At 52.1% G+C, this 23,510-nt stretch overlaps 1 protein-coding gene across 19 annotated transcripts in view; it reads right to left on the reverse strand.

Annotated features, from left to right (window-relative positions):
• The window catches only part of CACNA1B (calcium voltage-gated channel subunit alpha1 B), a 192,032-nt gene extending 183,562 nt beyond the window's left edge, over positions 1-8,470 (reverse strand). For all 19 annotated transcript variants that reach the window (XM_023243169.2, XM_023243167.2, XM_023243166.2 and 16 more), the window contains exons 1-3: positions 8,175-8,470; positions 7,040-7,145; positions 3,086-3,225 (exon numbers count right to left, since the gene is read on the reverse strand). In XM_023243169.2, coding sequence (XP_023098937.1) covers positions 3,086-3,225; positions 7,040-7,145; positions 8,175-8,455 — 527 coding nt within the window. In that variant the 5' untranslated portion in view covers positions 8,456-8,470. The remainder of the gene's footprint in view (positions 1-3,085; positions 3,226-7,039; positions 7,146-8,174) is intronic.
• Between the last annotated feature and the right edge of the window lie 15,040 nt (positions 8,471-23,510).

The raw sequence follows: 23,510 nt of genomic DNA on the forward strand, positions 1-23,510 counted from the left end.
ACTCCGCACTCCTAACTCCCTTCCGGTGCGGGAAATTGAAGCATGGCCTTTCCATTTACGGAGTGACCTTCACGGCATACCTCCCCCCAGGCACTGTGATGTAGCCATGAAGAACACAGGTCAAGACCTGCCCTTGCCAAGCACATATCGAGGGGCAGGAGTGGTGGGGGGCGCACTACACATCACACGTAATGAAGTGTGAATGTTCTAGGAAATCTATGTACACAAGAAGAAACAGAGGAGGGCTGGGGATACGCTGCCCCCCAGCATGTTGGCCACAGGGCAGGGGATCAGCAGTCTTGTTCACTCCTGTGTCCTCAGCACCTGGCAGAGGCTCAGCAAATTTTCAATAAATGAGCAATTAACCAATGATGATTAGCAGAGAAAGTGTCAGAAGATGTCAGCTCAAGTGGCAGAGGCACGGACGAGGGGCGTACGGAGGGCCTGTGGGCAGGACAGCCCCTCAGCACATTCCCGTGGAGCTAGGACTAGGTGCTATGCTCCCTAATGCCAGGGGTAGACCTAGGCTTGGGGATAAGGGGCTTCCCTGAGGCATGGGTGGGGACCCCATTCCACTCAAGTCTCCTCCCATGACCTGCACACCAGCCTCAGAAGCAGAAGGGACCCCAGCAGGCCTCTAGGGACAAGTCGGGCTTCACCAAGCAACGTGGCCTCCCCAGCCAGAGCCCTTCCCCTCCCCACCAGGGGCCTCCAGCCCTCTGAGCCCCAATTAAGTAAACCCTAATTAAAAACAACAAAGTAATGAGAAGTAGTGCCCCTCCCATGGCTATCCACAGGGACCTCAGCTCAGGAGGGGCTGGGTTAGAGCACCTCCCTGGCTTCCCCACTGGTTAGCACTCACACCGAAATTACCTGGGACCTCCTTCTACCACATACCCACATGCACACACACCCAGGCTCACAAGCCCCCATGAGCCACAAGCAGGAGCACCTGAGCGGGTTCCCTGCATGACTCTGGGCCCACACGTGAGCCCCTAGGGGACACAGGTCACCGTCCCCACCTGAGACACCTCTGGCAATGATGTGCAGAGAGAGGGAGCCTGGAAACTACTAGTGCCAACTCCTGGCCCTCCTCCTACAGACGCAGAGAGCAGAGACTCTGCGACCCAGAACAAGGCCAAAAACAGAAAGAAAAGAAGGAAGAATGAGAGAGAAAAAGCGAAAAGACACAGAGAAACAAAGGCATCAAGAGTGAAAGAAATAGTGACAGAGAAGACAAAGAAGTCAGAGAAGGCCAGAAATGCAGAGACGAGGACCACGAAAGTAAGGGAAGAAAGAAAAGAGAGACAGAGACACAGAGAAACCAGGGTTGGGGGGTGGGGTGTGAGACGGAGGAGAGAAGTACACGGGAAAGATGAGAGAGTAAAAGAGAGAGAGAGAGAGATGAGGAAACAGAAACAGAAAGAAGAGATGGACAAAGTAGGGGTCTCCAAGGCCAGGGCCAGGGGCCAGAATTAAGGTCTCAGGACCCTTGGGACCCTCTCACTGGGGCTCTCAGGAAGGTGAGTCCACCCTCCTCTGTCTTGTGACCTCCCCTTGAGAAGTCTCTCCCAGCCCTCGCTGAGGGAATGGCTTCCTGGACCTGGAACCAGGACGAGCTTATCAGAAGACCACGGGTCCTGCCAAGGAGTAGATGGGGGTTCCTCTGCCTCCCTGCCTTGTTCCTAGAAACCCAGACACTCAGCACCATGGACAGCAGACTGGGAGGAAGGGTCCTGCCACCCAGCGGGCTCCGGCAGGCCGAGCCCAGAGCACTGCCACTTCAGTAACCCATTAATTCAGCAGACACTCTCTGACCTCTCCTGGGGGCCCGCCCCAAGCTAGGCTCTGGGGACACCCTGAAAAATAAGACACCGTTCTTGTCTTCAGGGGCTCACGTCTAGAGGGAGGGAGCAATGTAAACAGCCAGTGATGCTCCCAGACACCCTGCCCAGTGCCCGGTGGACCACGGGGAGCGCCCCGCCCTCTGAGGGCCACGCTCACCACCAGCACCCCCACCAGCATCATCAGTGGGACCGAGAGTCTTGCTTGGTCGCCCAGAGGCTATTTAGCCAAGTTCATGTCTTCTCACACACAGGGAGCCCGTGGAGGCTTGAGCCCCAGATCTGGGGCTTCCGTGGTCACCTCCTCCCTCCTCTGCCTTCAGCCTAAACCACCTCTGCACAGGTGGCCACCTGCACCAAGGCAGGTTAGGGGTCGCTGGGCAGGGTGGAGGCCTTGGCCACAATCACCCTTCCTTGGGAAGGAGTGTTCTGGGCAACAGTGGGGCCTCCCTCCTCCTCTCTGACTGGGGCTCTGAGCCTCTCTGGGACCACAAGGCCCCAGGGAAGAAGAGACTGCAGTCCCTGGCCTGGGGCGGGGCCTCTGGGGCCTGGGCTATGCAAACAGGTCCTGTGGAGCAAATTCCCTAAGCTCTCACCCACCCCACTCCCAGAGGAGCCTAGCTCCAGCCTTCAGCCCGCTGGCCAGAGAAGCAGGGCAAGGGCCCTACTGTCAGGCAGTCGGAAAGACCGAAAGACCTAGCCTCCAAAGGTGAGGGGCTCAGTGACGACGAGCAGGGTGCTCTGCCTGCAACCCACCCCAGCCCACCCCCAAATCAACTTTGAATCACAAATTGTTAATTACCAGGGTCCATTTGAGGAGGACAGTGGTGGGCAGGACATACTGATTAAGCACCTTCCTGGAGCCAGAAACCGTGGAAACACACAACGTTCACGCGCTCATCCAAGCACAGCGCCAGAGCTCTGAGAACACACTTCCAGGCAGCTCTTCAGTCAGGAAACTGCCCAGAGCCCTCCCTCTGCCCTGGGAAGCCCCTCCCCCATGGGGACCCAGCCACAGAGCCAGTGGCCCCACGCCTGTGGTCTGTAAGAGCGCTCCACCTGAGGATAGAACGCTGTACATAGGTCCCTCAGCAAAGACGGCTGCTCACGGGTAACAGCCCCGTCCCACACCATCAGGCATTTCCTCACACAGCCACCAGCACTCACAACAGCTTGGTGTGGACACTGCTGGCTCACCCCTAGCCCCAAGCAAGGGGACATCCCAGGTCCTGGCCACCTACCCTGTGAGAACCACCACAAAGTCCATGACGTTCCAGCCGTTCCGCAAGTAGGAGCCCTTGTGGAAGACAAAGCCCAGGGCTATGATCTTGATCCCCGCCTCAAAGCAGAAGATGCCAATGAAGTAGGGCTCCGTGTCATCCTGCGAAGAGGCAGAGAAAGGGTTGCCACCACCCCCAAGTTGGGCAGGTCGAGGTAGCAGGCAGGGACACTGTCCCAGCTCTGACCCCACCCCCCCCTCCACTCAGCCTCACCACCTACAGACTTCACAGGAAACGTGGCCCTGCCCCCATAGTCAGTGGCACCCCAGCCACAACAGGGCGATGGCGGGGGGGTGTCCTGGGGTCTCTCACGCCTCGAAGCCCTGCAGCAGGAGAAGCAATGTTGACAGCACTTGTGGGCCTTTTCTGCAATCCATACCACACCCCACGCACTAAAGGTATTATCATCCTGACTCTAAAGGAAACGGGCCCAGACATGACAGCTTGTTGGAGACTCACAGCTTGTTGGAAACCAAGCCATATTCAAACCCAGAGGTGATCGGTGTGATCCTGGGCTCCAATCACTTCAGAAGTTGCCTGGATAATGCCCCAATTCCTGGGGTGCAGCCCAGGACCCACTTACTCATTCAACACACATCTTCTGGATAATAATCATAACACACAAATGCAAATCTTGGTGGGGGCAAATACAGCCCAGACCCCAGGGAGCCTCTGGAGAGTAAGGCAGACAGCGGGGCAGCGAGGACAGGAATTCCAGGTGGAGGGAACAGTGTGAGCAAAAGAATGTTGTCACCGCATCTTATCACTCAGCCACGAGCATCAACTGGGGCCAGGTCTGTCTGGTGCCGAGCAAGGTGGGAAGCAAGCTGTACAGGGCTCGGGGAGGAGGACGTCACAAGGAGACATGCACAGATGGTGTCGTAAGTGACCAGGGGCATCGCTCACTTGGGAACGGTGGCATAGAGAGCCTTGGTGCAGGTGAGCCTCAGGGAACTGGACCACGGGGGTGCACTGGGAAGGTCAGCATGGGAAACGGCCTGAGTGCAGACCAAGGACACCTGTACGCCAGGGCTGCTGTTATAAAAAAGCAGATGAGGGGCGCCTGGGTGGCGCAGTCGGTTAAGCGTCCGACTTCAGCCAGGTCACAATCTCGCGGTCCGGGAGTTCGAGCCCCGTGTCAGGCTCTGGGCTGATGGCTCAGAGCCTGGAGCCTGTTTCTGATTCTGTGTCTCCCTCCCTCTCTGACCCTCCCCAGTTCATGCTCTGTCTCTCTCTGTCCGAAAAATAAATAAACGTTGAAAAAAAAATTAAAAAAAAAAAAAAAAAGCAGATGAAGGAGTGGTGGGAAGGGCCTGCCCTTAGGGAGCCAGAGGAGGAGCTGCCCTACAGAAAGCGGCTCTGCCCTGCCAGAAAGGGGCCAGGGTTGCAGGGCCTGGGGACTGGCCACTTTGGGGCTGCAGGGGAGGAGAGCGCCAGACTGGCTCCCTGTGGCTGCTGTCAGTTCCCACTGAGGGCCAGCAGCCCGTGTCTCCCCCCGCCACACACAGGAAGCCTGGTCCTCGAGAGTCCTCCCCATATGACCGGAATACCCTCAGCCGGAGCCTCTCCGGCTGTGCCTGGCAGGAGCTACCTCCCCCAGGGGCCCCGTCAGCCCTGTGCCCATCACTGCCCAGCTCTCCCATCTTGGTACCCAGATGCTGACTCATGACCGAAATCATCCTCTGAAAGCTTTGGGTCTACTTTAGTTGGAGGGTCCTCTCTCCCCCAAACGAAGGGGCTGTTGACCATCAGCCCCAGGGAAGACACTGGCTCCAACAAACACGTCTTCACAGAGAGCTTCCAGGCAGACGAACGAGCAGGCCCGAACTGGGAGATGGGACAGGGCCCACGACAGATCCTTCTCTTCAGGGCGAGCTCGGAAGGGGTGAGGTGGGACTGCAAGCTAGCAGTTCTGGCCAAAGGCCGCTCAGGAGGTTGACGGGTGGCCGAGAAGCAGAACCCCAGAGACAGAGAGCTGTGAAGGCCCCACCCCACTCCAGGCTGGCAGACAGTGAAGAGGCTGACCCTTTGTCACCCGGCCCCCTACAGGTCCACCAGCATCAGCACAAGCCTCCAGGTCTGAACCCTGAAGCCGCCACAGCCCCTCCTCTCCAGGCCCCAATCCGTGTTCCAGCCTTCTGTCTGTCCTAACGGCCCGAAGACCTGTGTCTACACACAAGACTAGGGTCAGCAAGGGCTCCCAAGACCTCTAGGCACATTCTGTTTGTTCTCCCGATAGCCCAACCCCCCTCACCACAAAGCAAATCTTCCCTCATTTGGGAGGCAGGAGCTCAGACTTGCCTGGATGCCCGGCTGGCCCACTCAAGCCTGTCACCCAGCAGGGACAAGCGTGAGTCCAACTACTGTGCACTGGTCTCCCTGCCCCCTGCCCCCCACCATCTCCTGGCCTGCCTCCCTCTGGCCCTATCCCTGCCAGACTTCCCTGGAGATATGGCCACGCCCTGTGGCCTGGCAGAGGCTCTCTGCTCTCACTTTCACCCTCTGCTCTAGCCCCCAGAACACACACTCAGCACAAGCACACACAACACCAGCGTGCACAAGGGGGCCACAGGAGGCAAGTGACCCTGTCTGGTTCCTGGTGGCGCAAGACTCCCCCACAGGGACCACACCCACTCTTGCCTGGTGGCATGACTGTGCTGTCCTTCACACCCCTCCTCTCTCACAACCAAAACCCCCCGGCCTTCTGAGCGCCTGCAGAAATGACTACTCCAGAAAACCTCCCACCCACTGGCTCTCCACTTCCTTGCCTTCTTTTGGTGCCTTGCAACACTGTGAGCACCCCCAGGTCAGCCTTACTCCGTCTCCCCTTCCCCACCCCTGGGCCTGTGACGGTGGCAGTGGGGGTTCAGGGCCCACACTAAGCACTGAACAGGCCCTGTATCACCTCCTGTCTATCTCCACTGACGTCATAGAAAGAAGCCACAGAGACGATCAATCACTTGCCAGGCTACAAAGAAAGAGGGATTCTCCTCTTGATGCCCAGTAACCCCAGGAGAGACTGCTGGGGCAGCTCTTCAGCCAGGCCCCAGGTTCCCTCTCCAGACCCCTGTACCTGCTCTTTCCTTCTCTCTGTTCTGAGGCTCAGTCTCTCAGGCCTGGGAGGCCACACCAAGCCCAGGCAAAGGGATCAGGGCAGCAGGAAAGACTAGGGGCTAGGGGACAAGCCACACCTTTGAAATGGGACTCGCTGCTCCAAATATCACCCTTCCTCTGCCCCAGCCCCTCCAGAGACCCTGCCCTGGCATCCTGACTCTCATGTGCTCCAACAGGGGACACCACAGGGACCTGTGCGGCTCTTGGCAGGAGTGGGTGAAAACGATTTAGGATGTTTGGGAAGAAAGCTTGGGAAGGAGGGCTTCCCCTGGGTAGGGGTGGCCCCATGGAGAAGGTATTCCAAGCAGAGCCAGGAAAGACAACTCTGAGGGAAAGGAGGACAGCCCCTAGACCCAGGACCGTACCACAGGGCCTACCACAGCCTACCCATCGTGAGGGTGCTCATAGAGCCTGACATTCCTGACCCTGGACCGCTATGAATGCCACTCCCCTACCCCAGGTTACACTAAGCTTCTTAGATCAACGCTTAAGGTTGTAGAACTGGACAACCCTTTTAGGGTGTGGGGTGGCTAGTGGCACAGGGCAAAGTAGCTGTTAGCTAACGTGGCCTCTCTCAGGCCTTCCTTCCCACTGTGGGCTGAGCCGGATACCCCAGTCCCCCAGACCCTGAGGGAGGTGTTAGCTGCCTGGGTTCTCACCTTTTCCTCCACCAAAAGGAGAGGAGAGCTGCCCAGATGTCCCTGTCCAAGTAAGCTAAGCTCAGCCACAGATCCTAAAGGGTCCTGGAATCGGATGAGCCACCGCCACCCGCAGCCCTGCCCTCGGCCCCGCCGCACTCACCAGCCGCTCAGACATGGGTGTCTTGTCCCCGTCAGGCAGGTGCTGCTCCAGTGCCAGCACAATACAGTTGGCGATGATGGTGGCCAAGATCATGTATTCAAATGGAGTGCGTGGGTTAAGGACTGGCCAGGAGGTGCCAAGGGGGAGGGGAGGTGGGGAAGCCCGAGGCCCACAGCGCGCAGCAGTGCAGCAACCACAGCGAGGCCACCTCCAGAGGGCCTGAGAATAACCGGTCAGAAGCCCACCCTTCCCTCTCTGCCCTCATCCTCGGCGGGATGGGGGGGTTGGGGGTGGGGGTGGGGGGCGGGGGGGCCGACTGGAGGCGGAGCCTCTGCAGTCTCGGCAGCCAGCCCCTCGGCACGTCCAGACGGCCGTCAGCACCGCGGACAGCGCCCCAGCCCCGCTCCGCCGGGCGTCTTCGACCCGAGGGGAGGGGACTGCGCGCCCCTAGCGCGAGGCTGAGGAAGGATCCTGCGCAGGCGCACACTCTCACCTACAGATACACGTAGCCACATGTGCCTACACAGGCACTCGAACATACATGTACCGAGTCCCGAACGCACGCACGCGCAACGCCGGGTTCATGCTATGCTATGCCCGCACACACACGCAAGCACCTGCAGCCAGGCACGCGCCCGGGCTCGCGTCCACACGGGTGCTCACACCTACACAGACACGGATTCGCCCTCGTGTGCCCTCCAGGCTGGCCGCGCGCTCTGCACCCAGACCAAGGGAGCGAAGGGACGAGTCCAGGGACAGGGGGCTCCGCCCAGCGTCCGTCCCGCTCCCGCGGCCGCCACCACCACGACCACAGGCGCGCGCGCGCGCGCGCGCGTACATCCTCAAACACACACGCACACGCGGCGCGCGAAGGCCCCCGGAGCCCCGCCCCGCCCCCTCCTCGCCAAGAGACGCGTCCCCATCCGCCTCTCCCCAGGTCGCACCCTCCTCCCGACCCCGGGAAAGATGGCCACTGGGCGCCGCACGCGACCCGCCCCAGCCCCGGCCCCCCCGCCCGGGCCGCCCCCTCCCCGACGCGCCGGAGCGCGGACACCGGACGCCGCGCCCGGCCCCTGTCCCCGCGACCTCGGACGGTCCCCCGGCCCCTGAGCGGCCCGGCCCCCCGGCAGGATATGGCCACTCGGTGATGCGCTTGGCGTATTTGCGGACGACGTTGTCCTCGCTGAAGACGAAGAGCGAGCGGTTGACGGTGAAGCAGTTCTGCTTGACCGGGATGGGGTTGTAGAGCGCCATAGTCCGCGCGCGCTGCGCGATCGACTGCTTGTAGAGGACCCGCTGGCCCGGCTGCAGCCCCCCGGGGCCCGGGCCGCCCGCCCCGCCGGCCCCGCCGCCCCGAGCCCGCTCCCCACCGGCGCCCCCATAGCGGCTGCCCAGCTCGTCCCCGAAGCGGACCATGGCTCCCGGGCGCCGCGCGCATCCCCCGGCCCGGCGGCCCCGGCAGGGAGGGCGCGGGGCGCGCCAGCCAGGCGCTCAGAGCGGAGCAGCCGCGGAGCCGCCGGACCCGCACCGGACCTCGCCCGGCCCAGCCGCCGCCGCCGCCGCCGCCGCCGCCGCCGCCGCCGCCGCCGCCGCCGCCGCACCCGACTCCGCCGCCCGCACCACGCCCTATAAGGGGCCGGTCACGTGGCGGCGCCCGGCCAATCCGCGCTCGCCCCGCCCGCCCGGATGCCGCCCGCCCCGCCCCCAGCTGGCCGCCCCCGCCCTGTCCCCCGCGGCCGGTCGGGGCAGCCAGCCTTCTGGGCTGCGCCTCGGCCCCCGGGTCTCCGGGACGAGCCCAGGGCGGGGGCGGGCGCGGGGATCGTGCGCCGAGTGCGCGTGCCGCCTCGCGCGGGGCCGGGCGCTGGCCAGATGCTGAAGCGAGCAGCTGGGGCCGGGGCCCGGGCGGGGCTGGGCGTCCTCGACGGACGGCCGAGCTGAGCGGCCCCAGCGGCCCCCCCCCCGCCCCCGCCTTCTCCCCCAGGAGCAGGAGGCGTCAGCAGCCTTGAGGAGCTCCAGCCCAAAGTGCGGAGGGGTCAGGCCCCTGGCTCCCCACGTTTCTTTCCGCACCTCACGCCCCTCGCGGCGGACCACCGGCCTCCTCCAAGAAGATGCTGGCTCCCGGGCCCTCCCCTGCCACCCCTTTCAGAGTCTCTGACATCCTAATAGATACGCTTTCAACTCCCTGGTCTCGGGTTTTCAGGATGCACAACTCCGTCCTGCCCCCTCCCCCCCCAGCCCTCAAGCATAGCCTAGGCCTTCCTGTCAACACGAATTGAATCAGTTCCGAAATCTCAGTTCAGAGATCCTTTGTTCCACCGTCCACTCAATAAAAACTGAAGAGAGCCTGCTGTGTGCCCTCCACGCATCCATCCATCAGCGGCTCCGAAACACACCTGCTAGACGCCAGGCGCTGGAATCCCAGCTCTGCCTTCTTGGAGCGGACATTCTTACCCAAGGAGTGGCAAACGCTTACTTTGTGCCAGACACTGCTCTACTGCATTCACACACAACTGGTTCATTCGGCTAAGAAGCCTCACTCCTGGTGAGTGACAGAGGGGATAAGGCAAATGTTGGACACTGTCCCCTTCACCAGTTCATGCACATGCAGCACCCGGGGGCCGTGGATGCTGTGAGAACTGAACAAGGAAACAAGATGGCAAGTGACAGTGGAAGAGGCTTTTCTACCATCGAGTCAGGGTTGACCTGTCAGGAAATCATCCTCGCATGGACCTGAATGTCGTAAAGAAGTGAGATGTGCCAAGTGAGGTGAGGACAGAGCACAGAGGCCCAGGGTGGCAATCTTGGAGCTGTGCTGATGGAGATATGGGCTCCAGCTTCTGTTCCAAGTGTGATGGGACGTCAGAGAAGAGTTCTGAGGAGAGACACCATCGTGACTCCTGTTCTGAAAGAATCCCTCTGTCTGTTGAGTACAGAATAGGCTGCAGGGTTTGGGGTGTGTTTTGCCCAGGATGCATTCAGAAGTTAGCAACTCAAGTCCCAGCTGTGGTTTACACAGTACAGTTTTAGCCTCACCGAATAAAAAGGCATAAAGTATCCCATTTCAGGAACACAAACTCTTTCCATCCTTCCTCCCTCCCATGGTCACAGTGTATGGTTTTTGTCTTCATACTTCTCAAACCTCATGGCCCAAGGTGGCTGCTGTAGCACAAAGCATCCCATCTTTATATCACCATCTCAAATGAAGAAAGAGAAAGGTGTAAAAAGGACATCCATTTTTAAAAAATAAACATATAGGGGGGACTGGGTGACTCAGTCAGTTGAGCATCCAACTCTTGATTTCGCCTCAGGTCATGATCCCAGGGTCGTGGGATCAAGCCCCATGCCAGGTACTGTGCTGAGTGTGGGGCTTGAGATTCTCTATCCTTCTTCCTCTGTCCCTTTCCCCCACTCACTCTTTCTTTCCCTCTCTCTCTCAAAAACAAAAACATACCCTTTTATAACAAAGGAAAGTTTTCTCAGCAGCTCCCCAACAAATTTCTCTTTAAGTTCTATTGGGCGGGGTTGCCTGAGTGGCTCAGTCAGTTAACTGTCTGACTACTGATTTCAGCACAGTTCATGAGATCAAGCCCCGTTTTGGCTCCGGGCTAACAGAACAGAGCCTGCTTGGGTCTCTCTCTCTCTCTCTCTCTCTCTCTCTCTCTGCCCCTCCCCCACTTGTTTTCTGTCTCTCTCTCTCTCAAAATTAATAAACTTTTTTAAAAAATTGGGGTGCCTGGGTAGCTCAGTTAAGCATCCGACTTCGGCTCAGGTCATGATCTCACGGTCTGTGAGTTCGAGCCCCGTGTCAGGCTCTGTGCTGACAGCTCGGAGCCTGGAGTCTGCTTTAGATTCTGTGTCTCCCTCTCTCTCTGCACCTCCCCTGTTCATGCTCTCTCTCTGTCTTGAAAATATATACACATTAATTTTTTTTTTTTTCAAATCAGAGGGGTGCCTGGGTGGCTCAGTCGGTTAAGCATCGAACTCTTGGTTTCGGCTCAGGTCATGATCTCATGGTTCGTGGGCTCGAGCCCCACATCAGGCTCTGCACTGAGCATGGAGACTGCTTGGAATTCTCTCTCTTCTCTCTCTGCCCCTCCCCTTCTCATGCACTCTCTCTGTCTCTCAGAATAAATAAACATTTTTAAAAAATAAACTCTATTGGGCAGATGTGAACCATGTATGAAGAGGGTAGGGAAGTGAACGTGTGGCAAAGAGGACCAGGACTGACATTTCCCACTAAGGTGGGCACATAGTGGCCTGAGACATAAACAAGCTTCACTTAGCTGTGAGGTAGAAGGGAAGGTTATTTAGGGAGGTTGCCAATAGTCCCGTCACTGAACGAAACCGGGAGGCCATTAGGGGTTTTTGACCGCAGGCCAGAGGAGAGATGGTGTGGCCTGGATGAGAGGCCTCGTGCACAGCCGCCGTGTCGTGCAGCTGACTCAATGGCTGGTGTGTTGGAGGAAAAGAACGGGGGCTCTTAGTGCTGACCTAAGTGATGTTGACTGGTACTCATTACCAAAACAGGGAGATGGGGAGTGGAGATTAAGAAAGAATTTTGTATTTCACATAAAAGTGGAGATGGTGAGTGGATATTGCAAGGAATGTTCACACGGCAGGTCACAGCTGGAGACACAAATCTGGAAGCCATGTTAATACTTCATGTCTGTCCCTCCTGTTGTCTCTGTCCTGCCCCAGTCGGCTCTGTGCCATGTGCTGGCTGTGTAGACCACACCAGCTCACTCCCTCAACCTCCCACTCTCGGTGGTACTTGGCTGGTGGGGGCGAGGTCAAGGCTTGTATTCCCCCAGCTCCCTCCTGCTGGCTGACCCGGGGTTGGCCATAAGCCTCACCTGCAGGTCCCAGCTCCTGCCATCCCCTTCCGGTGGCCACTGCCCCTCGTTGCTGCAGGCCTGGGAACAATACCGACACCGGTTATTCTCGAGGTTTTGTTAGACCCTGCACAAGTCACAGTAGCCAGTCCTCTAGAGGGGGCCATCCTGCCAGACCACTGCCTGAATCAGAAGTCATCTCTGAGGGAATAAGCGTTGGCAGAGAGAAAAGAGCCCTGGGGGAGGGGAGGGAACTCAGAAAGAATCAAGTAGATGAAAAGGAGCCTGAGAAGAAGCAGTCAGAGAATTCAGGTCGAGAAGGTTCGGGAGAGTAGAGTTTCCAGGGCCTTGGGATGAGCATGTGTCAAGAGAGGGCTTATAGTCATCTGGCAAATTCTGCTGAGCAATCCAGAGAGGTGAAGGACAACATCCAATCGTCAGCAAGACAGAGGCACCTGTTACCTTGATAAAAGTTTCCATAGAACAGTTAGAAACACCTGAGTGGACTGGATTAAACAGGATGACTCGTGAGGAGCTGCCTACAGCAGGGCACACACCTTGTGCAGCAAGCTGTTCTACGAAGGGGAGCAGAGACGACAGGAAACACTACAGCTAAAGGAGGTGTGGCACTCAAGGAGTCAGTGTGTTTCTTTCAAGAAGGGGTTGCTCTCGGACTTTATGTGCATAATTACTCAATAGAAAGAACAATTGGTGGTGCAGGGAGGGCGTGTTGCCTCCTCCGGGCCAGAGGGCCCAGGACCTGGGCGAGTTCCTTGGTTGTAGCAGAAGGGAAGACAGACCACGGGGCTGAAGGCACAGGAGGGGTGGTAGGTTAACTGGGTGGAGGGTGAGGGCTGTCTTCTGATTGCTCTCCTTTCTCACTGAATTAAGAAACAAGATAATCCACGGACGGTGAGAAGGGGCGTTGCAGGTTGAAAGGAGGCGCGGGTTAAAAAGCTCTTCCAGGAGAACGAAAGAGAGAATTCACTGGGAAATGTAGTGGGGCAGGCAGCTCTGAGGCTGAGTGGGGTGCAGAGGGGAGCGTCATTAGGCTAGGAGGCTGGAGCCTGTTACCCGTTGATGACACTATTCTTCCCCACCCCCAGGCCTTCCCTGCACCCGGTCTCAGTGCTTCCTACCCCCCAACGCCCTCCTTTCCTGGCGGGGCTCCCTGGTCCTTCGTCCTCCATCCTACTCACTGGCAAAAGGCCCCATCTTGAACCTCCAGGGGCACCCTCACGAGTCTAGCAGCTGCAGAGGGCCATACACTGGTTAGACCTGCATCACCTGCAGTCCCCCAGGACGTCCTCAGGGGTCTCCAAGTCCGTCCTGCCCCATGCTTGGCAGCGGTGTTGACATCATGCTCCGCTGTCCTCGAAACTCGGCCCCCTGCCCACTCTTGGAGGGTAGGAGCCTTGCTCGCCTCCGTCCACCATACCTGGAAGCCCAGCACCTCCTCAGGTACCCCCTTCTTTTTCCCCAACTTCACTGAGATGTCACTGCCAGCGAACATGGTGTAAGTTTGAGGTGTTCAGTGTGATGATCTGACACACGTATATTTTGCAAAATGATTACTATTCAGGTTGGCTAACACATCCGTCACTTCCCACAGTTACCTTTTCTTTTGTTGTAATAAGAAGGCCTGCGACAGCTGGAAGTTTATACCTTTTGACCAACATCTTCCTGTTGCCCACTTCCCAGCCCTTGGCAACCGTCATTCCACTCCCTGTTTCTCGGAGTTGAGCTCTTTGAGATTCCACAAGTCAGTGAGACCACACAAAGTTCGCCTTTCTGCATCTGGCTTACTTCGTTCAGCACCGTGCCCTCAAGGATCATCCATGTTGTCAGGGATGGCAGGGTTTCCTTCTTTTTTTATGACTCTGCTCACAATGACATTTCATTGTATGTATGTCTCACATCTTATTATTTATCTGTACATAGAGACTTAGGGTGTTTCCATGTCCTGGCTGTGTGAATAAAGCTGCGGTGAACATAGGGTGCAGACATCTTTCCAAGATCCCAGTTCCATTGCCTTCAGGCTAATACCCAGAAGTGAGATTGCTGGATCATATTGTAATTCTATTTTGAATTTTTTGAGGAACCGCCACACTGTGCTCCACAGTGGCTGCACCATTTTACGTTCCCACCAATGGTGCACAGGGCTTCCCCCTTCTCCACATCCTCACCGGCACCTGTCAGCTCTTGTCTTTTTGATGACGGCCATCCTAATAGTCGTGACACCTCATTGTGCTTTCAGTCTGCATCTTTCTGAGGATGAGTGATGTCGAGCAGCTCTTCATGAAATGGTTGGCTATTTGTATGTCATCTTTGGGAAGTCCTTTGCCCATTTTAAAATTAGATTATTTGGGGTTTTTTGTTTGTTTGCTATTGTACATGTTTCCTACATATTTTGGATATTGGCCCCTTATCAGGTATGTGGCCTCCAAATATTTGCCCCACTTTGTGAGCTGACTTTTCATTTTACTGATGGTTTCTTTTGCTGAGCAAAGCTTTTTATTTCATTAAAGATTTTTTTTAAATTTTTTTTTCAACGTTTATTTATTTTTGGGACAGAGAGAGACAGAGCATGAACGGGGGAGGGGCAGAGAGGGAGGGAGACACAGAATCGGAAACAGGCTCCAGGCTCTGAGCCATCAGCCCAGAGCCTGACGCGGGGCTCGAACTCCCGGACCGCGAGATCGTGACCTGGCTGAAGTCGGACGCTTAACCGACTGCGCCACCCAGGCGCCCCAAAGATTTTATTTTTTAAGTAACCTCTACATCCCATGTGGGCATGAACCCACAACCCCAAGATCAAGAGTTGCACACCACTGACTGAGCCAGCAGGGCACTGCTCACACAGAAGCTTTTCAGTTTGATGTCCCACTTGTGGATTTGTGCTTTTGTTGCTTCTGCTTTTGGGGTCGTATCTAAAAAATTTTTGCCAAGACCAATGTCGAGGAGATCTTTACCCATGTTTTCTTGGAGTAGTTTTATGATACCAGGTCTTACATTTAAATTTTTAATCCATTTCGAGTTCACTTCTGTGAGTGGTGTAAGATAGGAGTCCAATTTCATCTTTGTGCATGTGAATGTCCAGTTTTTCCAACACAACTTATTGAAAAGACTATCCTTTTTCCGTCGAGTATTCTTGGCTCCCTTGTCAAATATTAGTTGACCGTATATGTGTGGGTTTATTTCTGTGCTCTCGTTTCATTGGTCTATTATCTGGGTTTTTTTTAAGTTTATTTATTTATTTTGAAAGAGACAGAGACAGAGCGCACGAGTGGGGGAGGGGCAGAGAGAGTGGGAGACCGAGAATCCCAAGCAAGCTCCATGCTCTGAGGTCTCAGCACAGAGCCCGACACAGGGCTGGAACCCACGGATCATGATATCGTGACCTGAGCCAAGGTCAAGGGTCGCACACTTAACCAACTGAGCCACCCAGGTGCCCCTCTATTGTCTGTTTTTATGCAAGTACCATACTATTTGGATTCGTATAGCCTTGTAATATAGTTTGAAATCAGGAAGTTTGATGCCTCCAAATTTCTTCTTTCTCAAGGTTGCTTTATCTATTTGGGCTCTTAGATGGCTTTGGATAGTATGGATATTTTGCAGTGTTAACTCTTTCGACCCATGGACACAGAGTATGGGGGGGGGAGTGTCTTTGCATTCATTTGTGTAGTCTTCAATTTATCAATGTCTTGCAGTTTTGGTGTACAGATCTTTGATCTCCTTGGTTAAACTTATTCCTAAGTATTTTATTGGTTTTGGTGCTGATGTAAGTGAGATGTGCCTCCCCTTCTAGATCCCACCTTTGGCGCTGCATGTTGGGTTCTCATGTGGGGACTGGGGGAGAGAGAACTAAGCAAATTTTTTTTTGTTTTTGTATAAATTAATGCTTAATTTCTTAAATATTTTATTATTTTATTTTTGAGACAGCATGCAAGCAAGGGAGAGGGGCAGAGGGAGAGAGAAAATCTTAAGCAGGCTCCACATTCAACATACAGCCTGATGCGAGGCTTGATCCCACGACCATGGGATCATGACCTGAGCCAAAGTCAAGAGTTGGACACTCAACTGACTGAGCCACCAGGTGCCCCAATGTTTATTTTTTTAAATAATAAAGGTAAATGCTACATGGAGCCAAGACTCCCACACCTCAGACTTACCTGCATCCCCTCAGTGTTCAAATACTGTGCCGCCTCCCCTTCTGAATTAGCAGCCCACATGCCCTCTTTGCCCACCCCCTGCTCTTGGCACCCTCCCTAATCATCCCCATATTGCTGCTTACGTTTTAAAATCAAAGAATACATGCAAATTATAAAACATGCATAAAGTTTAAAGAATAACCCACCAACCAGCTTAGGAAATAGACCCAGGATATCTTTGAAGCCCCCGTGTACCCCCACGCGGACTCCCACTTCCCACAGAAGCCACCACTGTCCTGATTTTTATGCTCACCCTTCTCTTTCCTTCTTCTTTGTATCCCTGTACAATATTTGTACAGTCCTACACGCTGTTGAACTGTAATAAATAGGACTGCAACTTTATTCTCGTTCCATACTGTGTTGCCACAATGCACCCGTCATTTCACACAGCTGTGACTCATTTGTCATCATGTGTATTAGTCTGTAGTATAACAATATATTTGTTCACACTACTTCGAAGTAGACATTCTAGTTTATGTTTTCTGCTATTTCCAAAAAAATTCTCCAATGAACATCTAATATAGTTCTCTCGGTATGTGGGCAAGAGGTTCCAGGAGACCTAAATCGAGGAGCGGGATTGGTAGGCCACTGGACAAGATCTCCGCCTCATGGGGTACCACACAATTAGTGCCCAGAGCGCAACCCCCCAACACTCTGCTATTATTGGGACATTTTTTCATCTGGTGGGCATTTCAAACATCTCCCAATGGCTTTTAATCTGCATTCCCTTGATTATTCATACAGTTGAGTGGCTTCTCATAGATTTATTACTCATGCATGTCTCCTCTTAATCAAATCACCCATTCAAGTTTTCGCCCACTCTCAGCAGGGTCCTTTTTCTCCTTATTGACTGGTGGAAGTTCTTGTGCATTTTTGTATGGGCTGCCAGGTGAAAGCGGTGCAGAACCTTCTCTCACTCATGATACATAGATGTCTAAATCTACCCAACTTTTCCTTTGTATTTTGTGATTTTTGAATCATACGAAATTCTTCCTTACTTTATTCTTGTGAAGATATTCTTTTGGAATGTTAAGAGTACATCCTCCTAGGGGGGCCTGGGTGGCTCAGTCGGCTAAGTGTCCGACTTCAGCTCAGGTTATGATCTCACGGTCCATGAGTTCGAGCCCCGCGTCGGGCTCTGTGCTGACTGCTCAGAGCCTGGAGCCTGTTTCAGATTCTGTGTCTCCTTCTCTCTCTGATCCTTCCCTGTTCATGCTGTCTCTCTCTGTCTCAAAAATAAATAAACGTTAAAAAAAAATTAAAAAAAAAAGAGTACATCCTCCTATATTCTCTTCTAAAATTTGTATGTCTTGCTGTTTGCATTTTAAACCATATGCAGCTAAGGTTTCTGTGTGGCATAAGGCGTCCTTTCCCCGCTGCAGAGCCAGCTCGTTCGTATACCCCAGCGGTGTGTACACCCGGGTCTGTTTCTGGGCTCCCAGTTCTGCTCAGATGACCAATTTGTCTATGTGCTAGCACCACACTGTATCAGTTACTCAAGATCTACAATAAGGTATATATTCCTACCTGGTTTTCTCCTTTAGGAGAATTTTTGCTATTCTTTCATTTGTCTATATAATTTTTAGAATCAACTTTCAGGTTGCACTCACACACAATGGGCTTTTGACAGGAATTGCATAAAATCCCAAAGATCAGTTTGGGGCAAATATACATCCTTGTGATATTGAGGCTTTCTTTTCTTTTTATAATTTTTTTAATGTTTATTTATTTTGACAGAGAGACAGCGTGCGAGTGGGGGAGGGCAGAGAGAGAGGGAGACTCGGAATCTGAAGCAGGCTCCACGCTCCGAGCTGCCAACACAGAGCCCAACTCGGGGCTCGAACTCAAGAACAATGAGATCATGACCTGAGGTGGAGTCGGACACTTAACTGAGCCACCCAGACGCCTGAGGCTATCAATGCATTAGCAAAACCTGTTTCTTCGTCTATTTGAGTGGTCTTTAATTTATTTTAATAAAGTTTTATCACTTTCTCCATAAATTAGGTCCAGCACAATTATATGAGCTCTATTCTGAGATCCTTTAACTTTTCCATGCTATAATAGAGGATTCTATTTTTAAAGTCCAATTTCCTATTGCTCATTTTAAAAAATGCAGTCCCCTGTGTATATTGCTTTTGTATAAGCAACATTGCTAAATTTTCTGATTAATTCTAACAATTCATTGTTAGATTTCTTTACATTTTCTATGTAGATAATATTGAAATACTAAGTTTCATTTCTCCTTCTCCAATTCTTGTATCTTGTGTTTCTTTTTCTTATCTTCTGTGCCAGCTGGCACAATGATGTCCAGAAACGTGACAGTGGGCACCCTGTCTCGTTGCTCATCTTAAAATACTTTCAACCTTTCACCATGAAGTATGATGTTTGCTATGTCCTTTAGAAAAAGTAGGTACCCTTTGTCAGATTAAGAAATCCTCCTCAAGTCTTAATTTCTAGGAGTTTTTACCATGACTACATGATGAGTCCCATCAAATGCCTTTTCTGCATTAGCATGATCATCTGATTTTTCTCCTGGATGTTAAGGCAGCAGCTTACAGTAATTGATTTCCTGAAGTGAAACCACCCTCCTGTTCCTAGCGTAGTTCACACTTGGTCATGACTGTGTTGTCTTTATGCACTACTGAGCTTCGGTTAACTAGTAATTTGTTTAGAGTTTTTGAAGCTGGTCTCTAAATGACATCATCCTGGAGTATTCACCTCTTGAACCCATTTCTACCAGGCTTTGGTGTCAAGGTCATGCTGTCCTTTAAGTTGGGGAGCATTACTATAAAAAATTTGTACTTTGAAAGCTCAGTGGAATTCACTGGCTGGGCCTGATGTTTCTTTTGTAAGTCTAATTACTAGTTCACTATCCTTAAGGGTCGTAAGACTGTTCAGATTTTCCATCTCCTCTTGGGTCAGTTTGACCCAGTTCTATTTTTCTAGTCGCATACTGGCCCAAAGTTGTTAATATTTTTTTCATCTACATTGTATCTATGGCAGCGCTTGCTTTCAAGTCCCTACTTATGTATTTTCTTCTCTCCCTCTCTCAATCTTGCCAGAGGTTTGCCATTTTAATTAATCTTGTCAAAGAATCAATTTTTGGCTTTACTGATTGTCTCAAAATCTGTTTTCAATTTCATTAATATCTACTCTTTATATTTCCTTTCCTCTCCTTTGTTTTGGGTCTATTCGGTTCTTCAGATGGATGGTTAGCTAACTGACTTTCAGCCTTTCTTAAAAGAAACACACACCAAACATTATTATTATTATTATTATTATTATTATTATTATTATTATGGCTGCCATGAAAATGGGAGCCCTCAAACTATAAGAAACACAAGTCACAAGGGGCTCGCCGTTAAAAAGCTCCAGATTGATCATACTGTTTGTGTCATGGCCACACTTCTTTGAGTTGAGGACTCTGGGGTGGCTTGACTGAGCCTGCTTCAGATGCTCAGTGAGAGAAGATGCTCCCACTCAGCCTTCTATCACTCTTCTTCGCTGGAAGTCAGAGCTGCGCAAGTCTGACGCTCCTCCAGCCTTTCCCCACTGCCTCCCAATTTATTTCTAGTAATAATAACATCTACTCACTGTCACCTAATACAATCTAATAAAATCCTGTGCACGTAATCTCATCTACATCTTGAATGAACCTCGAAAACATCATGCTAACTGAAAGAAGCCAGACATAAGAAGCCACCTATTATAGGGCTCTATGTTATGAAATGTTTCCAGAAGAAGGAAATTTGCAGAGAAAGTACAATTAGTGGCTGCCAGCTGGGGGAGGGGCCGAGGGGGAGGGAGTGATAATAGGTGTGGGGTTTCTTTTTGGAATGATGAACATCTTCTGAAATTACATATTGGTGATGATTGCGTAACATTGTGAATTTATTAAAAGCCATTGAATTGTATACTTTAAAGTGGTTAAAATGGTGAACTTTCTGTTAGTGAATTTTACCTCAATAAAAACTTTTAAGAAATGTAAATAACTTAAACAATAAAGATATTTGGGCCCCTTCCATCTCTTTCCATCAGTGTGGCCACCTTCCTACTTGTTGGACCAGTGCTGTCTGTGACCTAGGAGTGCTGTGGCCCTGTCCTGTCCCCTTTGCAGCCACAGTGGCCTGTTCAAACTGTGACCTTAACGGCCTCACTACCCTGCCGAGCCCTCTTGCGGTGCCGCTCCCTCGCCAGCCTCTCCAGCCTCATTGCTCATTCAGGGCCAGCACCACCGGCCCACAGGTGCTCACAGGTGCCATACGCTGTCCCTGTGCCCGGACAACTCAGTACACACTTCAGCTGTCAGCCAGAAGCCACGTCCTCATCATAACATCTGCTTCTCCAGCACAGCGTCCAGACTTTCTTAGTTGTGCATTTGTTTGTGACTCTTGACATGTTTCCCTCACTACAATGGAAGCCCATAAGAGAACAAGGTCTGTGCTCCTCACTGCTGTCCTCAGCTGTGACACAATGCTGGGTGACAGGTAGCCAGAACCGCTTGCGAAAGACCCTTCCTACTCCCCTGTGCCCAGTGCACCACCCTGCCCTGCCCACTCCAACTCCAGAAGTGTCCCTGGTCCCTCCCTTCTCTCTGCCCTGACCCAGCACGGATGGCTACTCCCCGTCCCTTCTCCTCAGCAGCCAGAGCAGTTTTTCCAAGGCACAGTTCCAACCACATCACTCTCCCTATGACTTTCAAAAATCCAAGCTCCCTGACAAGCCTAGGAGATCTGCAGCTGGCCGTCCTTCTCTCCAGCCCTCACTGCTCGACTGGTGACTCCTGGGCTCCTACTGGCCTGTGCTGGACGCTCCCACTGCCTTTCCTCTCACCCACCCTGACCCTTTCAATTAGTTTCTCCATCACTGGGTTGATCCATCTGAACACCACAGACATTTGGAAGCACGGGATTCTTTCCCATGCATTGTAGGGTGTTTGACAGCATCCCTGCTAGATGCCAGAAAATGTCACAGTATTTCTCATCTGTGACAACCAGGTCCGTCTCCAGATCTTGCAAATGTCCCCTTGGAGAGCAAAGTCACCCCAGCTGAGAACCACTGCTCTATCCTGGTAGTTACGACATCTGTATAGATTTCTCTCCTGACTTCCATACCTAGGAATCTATTTGTTTCTGGACATCTTCCCCAGAGAAATGGTTTTTTTTATAAAGACAGATGGAAGTTGACAAATTTGTAATCGACTGATGGCTCAGTCGATTCAGCGTTGGACTTCGGCTCAGGGTCATGATCTCATGGTTGGTGGGTTCAAGCCCCGTGGTCCGGCTCTGTGCTGACGGCTCAGAGCCTGCAGCCTGCTTCAGAGTCTGTGTCTCCCTCTCTCTCTCTGCCCCTTCCCTGCTCACATTCTGTCTCTCTCTCTCTCTCTCAAAAATAAGTAAACGTTAAAAACATTTTTTTAATAAAAAAAAAAGTAACAAAGCTTATCTAGAAGAGCAAACAAATAAAATCATGAGAAAGAGAACACAAAAGAACAATAAATGAACAGTCCTAACAATATAAAGATATACTATAACACCAAGCAGACTGTGCAGTTTCTATACCCTTTAACAGAAATTCTAGGGGCCCCTGGGTGGCTCAGTCGGTTGAGCATCTGACTTTGGCTCAGGTCACAATCTCACCATTTGTGAGTTCGAGCCCCACATCGGGGTCCGTGCTGACAGCTCAGAGCCTAGAGCCTGCTTCCGATTCTGTGTCTCCCTCTCTCTCTGTCCCTCTCCTGCTTATGCTCTGTCTCTTAAAAATAAATAAAGGTTAAAAAAATTTTTTTAATAAATAAAAGAAAAGAAGTTCTAGAAATGGTGCAAATGTGAAGTAACCTCCCTGGGAGAGCAGCAAGGGTGTCATAACCTCGAACTGCAGAGGGGTTGAATGTGACACCAAGTCCAGAAGCCTCTGCACAGCTGCTCAGTGGGCTCACCCGTGGACGACACCACACAGCCAGGGGCTGAAAACTACCAACTTAAAGGAAAAAACTGCCTGACTGCATTACAGAAGAATTTGAAAGTCTTGTAAGGCAGAAGCAAAAAAAGCACTCAAAAGCTAATACATAGATTTAAATAACCCATCACAAAGTAAATCAGCACATTTGGGAAATACTATTGGTGTAGAAGACAAGGGATGAATCTTCTTGCTATCCAAAGAGCTCTTTCAGATCAATAAAAAGATTTAACAATTTCACTGAAAATTGGCAAAGGACATGAAAAGTTGCTTCAAAGAGAAAGGCAAACATCATGAAAGAACCCGGACTTAGACAAGGTGGTCCCAGGTGGGCAGAGGCTTGGAAGTTTAATGGCACCGAGCGGGGTCATTTGGGAACGAGAGACCATGTGGGAGGTGTGGGCTCTGGAGTCAGACTGTGGGTTAGTCGTGGCTCTGCCATGTGTAGCTGTGTGGCCACGGGCATGGTCTTTGACATCTCTGTTCCCTCTTCTGTTAAGGAGAGGGCAGTCCCCAGCATATAGTTATCTTGAGATTTAGACGATCTCAAGTGTTTGTGAAGCACTTACAAGTGTCTGGACACAGGAAGCACTGTGTCAAACCAACAGTAAGAGCTCCAGAAATGTTACATATTGTTCTTTTTATCAGTATATATATTTTTAGATGTTTATTTACTTTTCAGAGGAGGGGGTGCAGAAAGAGGGCCACCGAGGATCTGAAGTGGGCTCCGTGCTGACAGCAGAGAGCCTGACGCAGGGCTTGAACTCACGAACTGCGGGATCATGACCTGAGCCAAAGTCAGACACTCAATCGACTGAGCCACCCAGGCACCTCAATAAGTTTTTATACAAATGTTTGGGAGAATCTTCACGGAAGTGTTCATCGTGAGGAAGACGTTGGGAGTAAGTGGACTTTTAACTTTTTTTCCTGTATTGTTATTTACAATGGATTTTTTCTATTTGAAAACATAAGGAAATAGGATGCTTGTCTGAAAGGAATTAAACCAATGGGACAGCACAGCACAATGAAAAGGGGTGTGTGTGTGTGTGTGTGTGTGTGTGTGTGTGTGTGTGTGCACACAATCTAATAAATGAGATTTATGGTTTGTGGGAAAGGAAAGGTTAGTCAATAAATGCTTTTGAGATCACTGGCTTTCAGTTTGGAGGAAGATAAAATTCTAGTATTCTTTCACTTCTGGCCATGACAGACTAACTGGAAAAGGCACACCTCAGAGATGATAAGGGTTGGGTTCCAGACCACAGTAAATATCACAATAGAGTCAAACGAATTTTTTGGTTTCACAGTACATATGAAGGTTATGTTTACACTATACTGTGGCTTAAGTACAACAGCATTATATCTTAAACAAAAAAATCCATGCACATACCTTAACTAAGAAGTATCTAATAGCTAGAAAATACTAACCATCAACTCAGCTTTCAGCGAGCCAGAATCTTCTTGCTGGTGGAG

This window comes from Felis catus, chromosome D4, assembly GCF_018350175.1.
Source record: "Felis catus isolate Fca126 chromosome D4, F.catus_Fca126_mat1.0, whole genome shotgun sequence".
In the NCBI taxonomy this organism is placed as follows: domain Eukaryota; kingdom Metazoa; phylum Chordata; class Mammalia; order Carnivora; family Felidae; genus Felis; species Felis catus.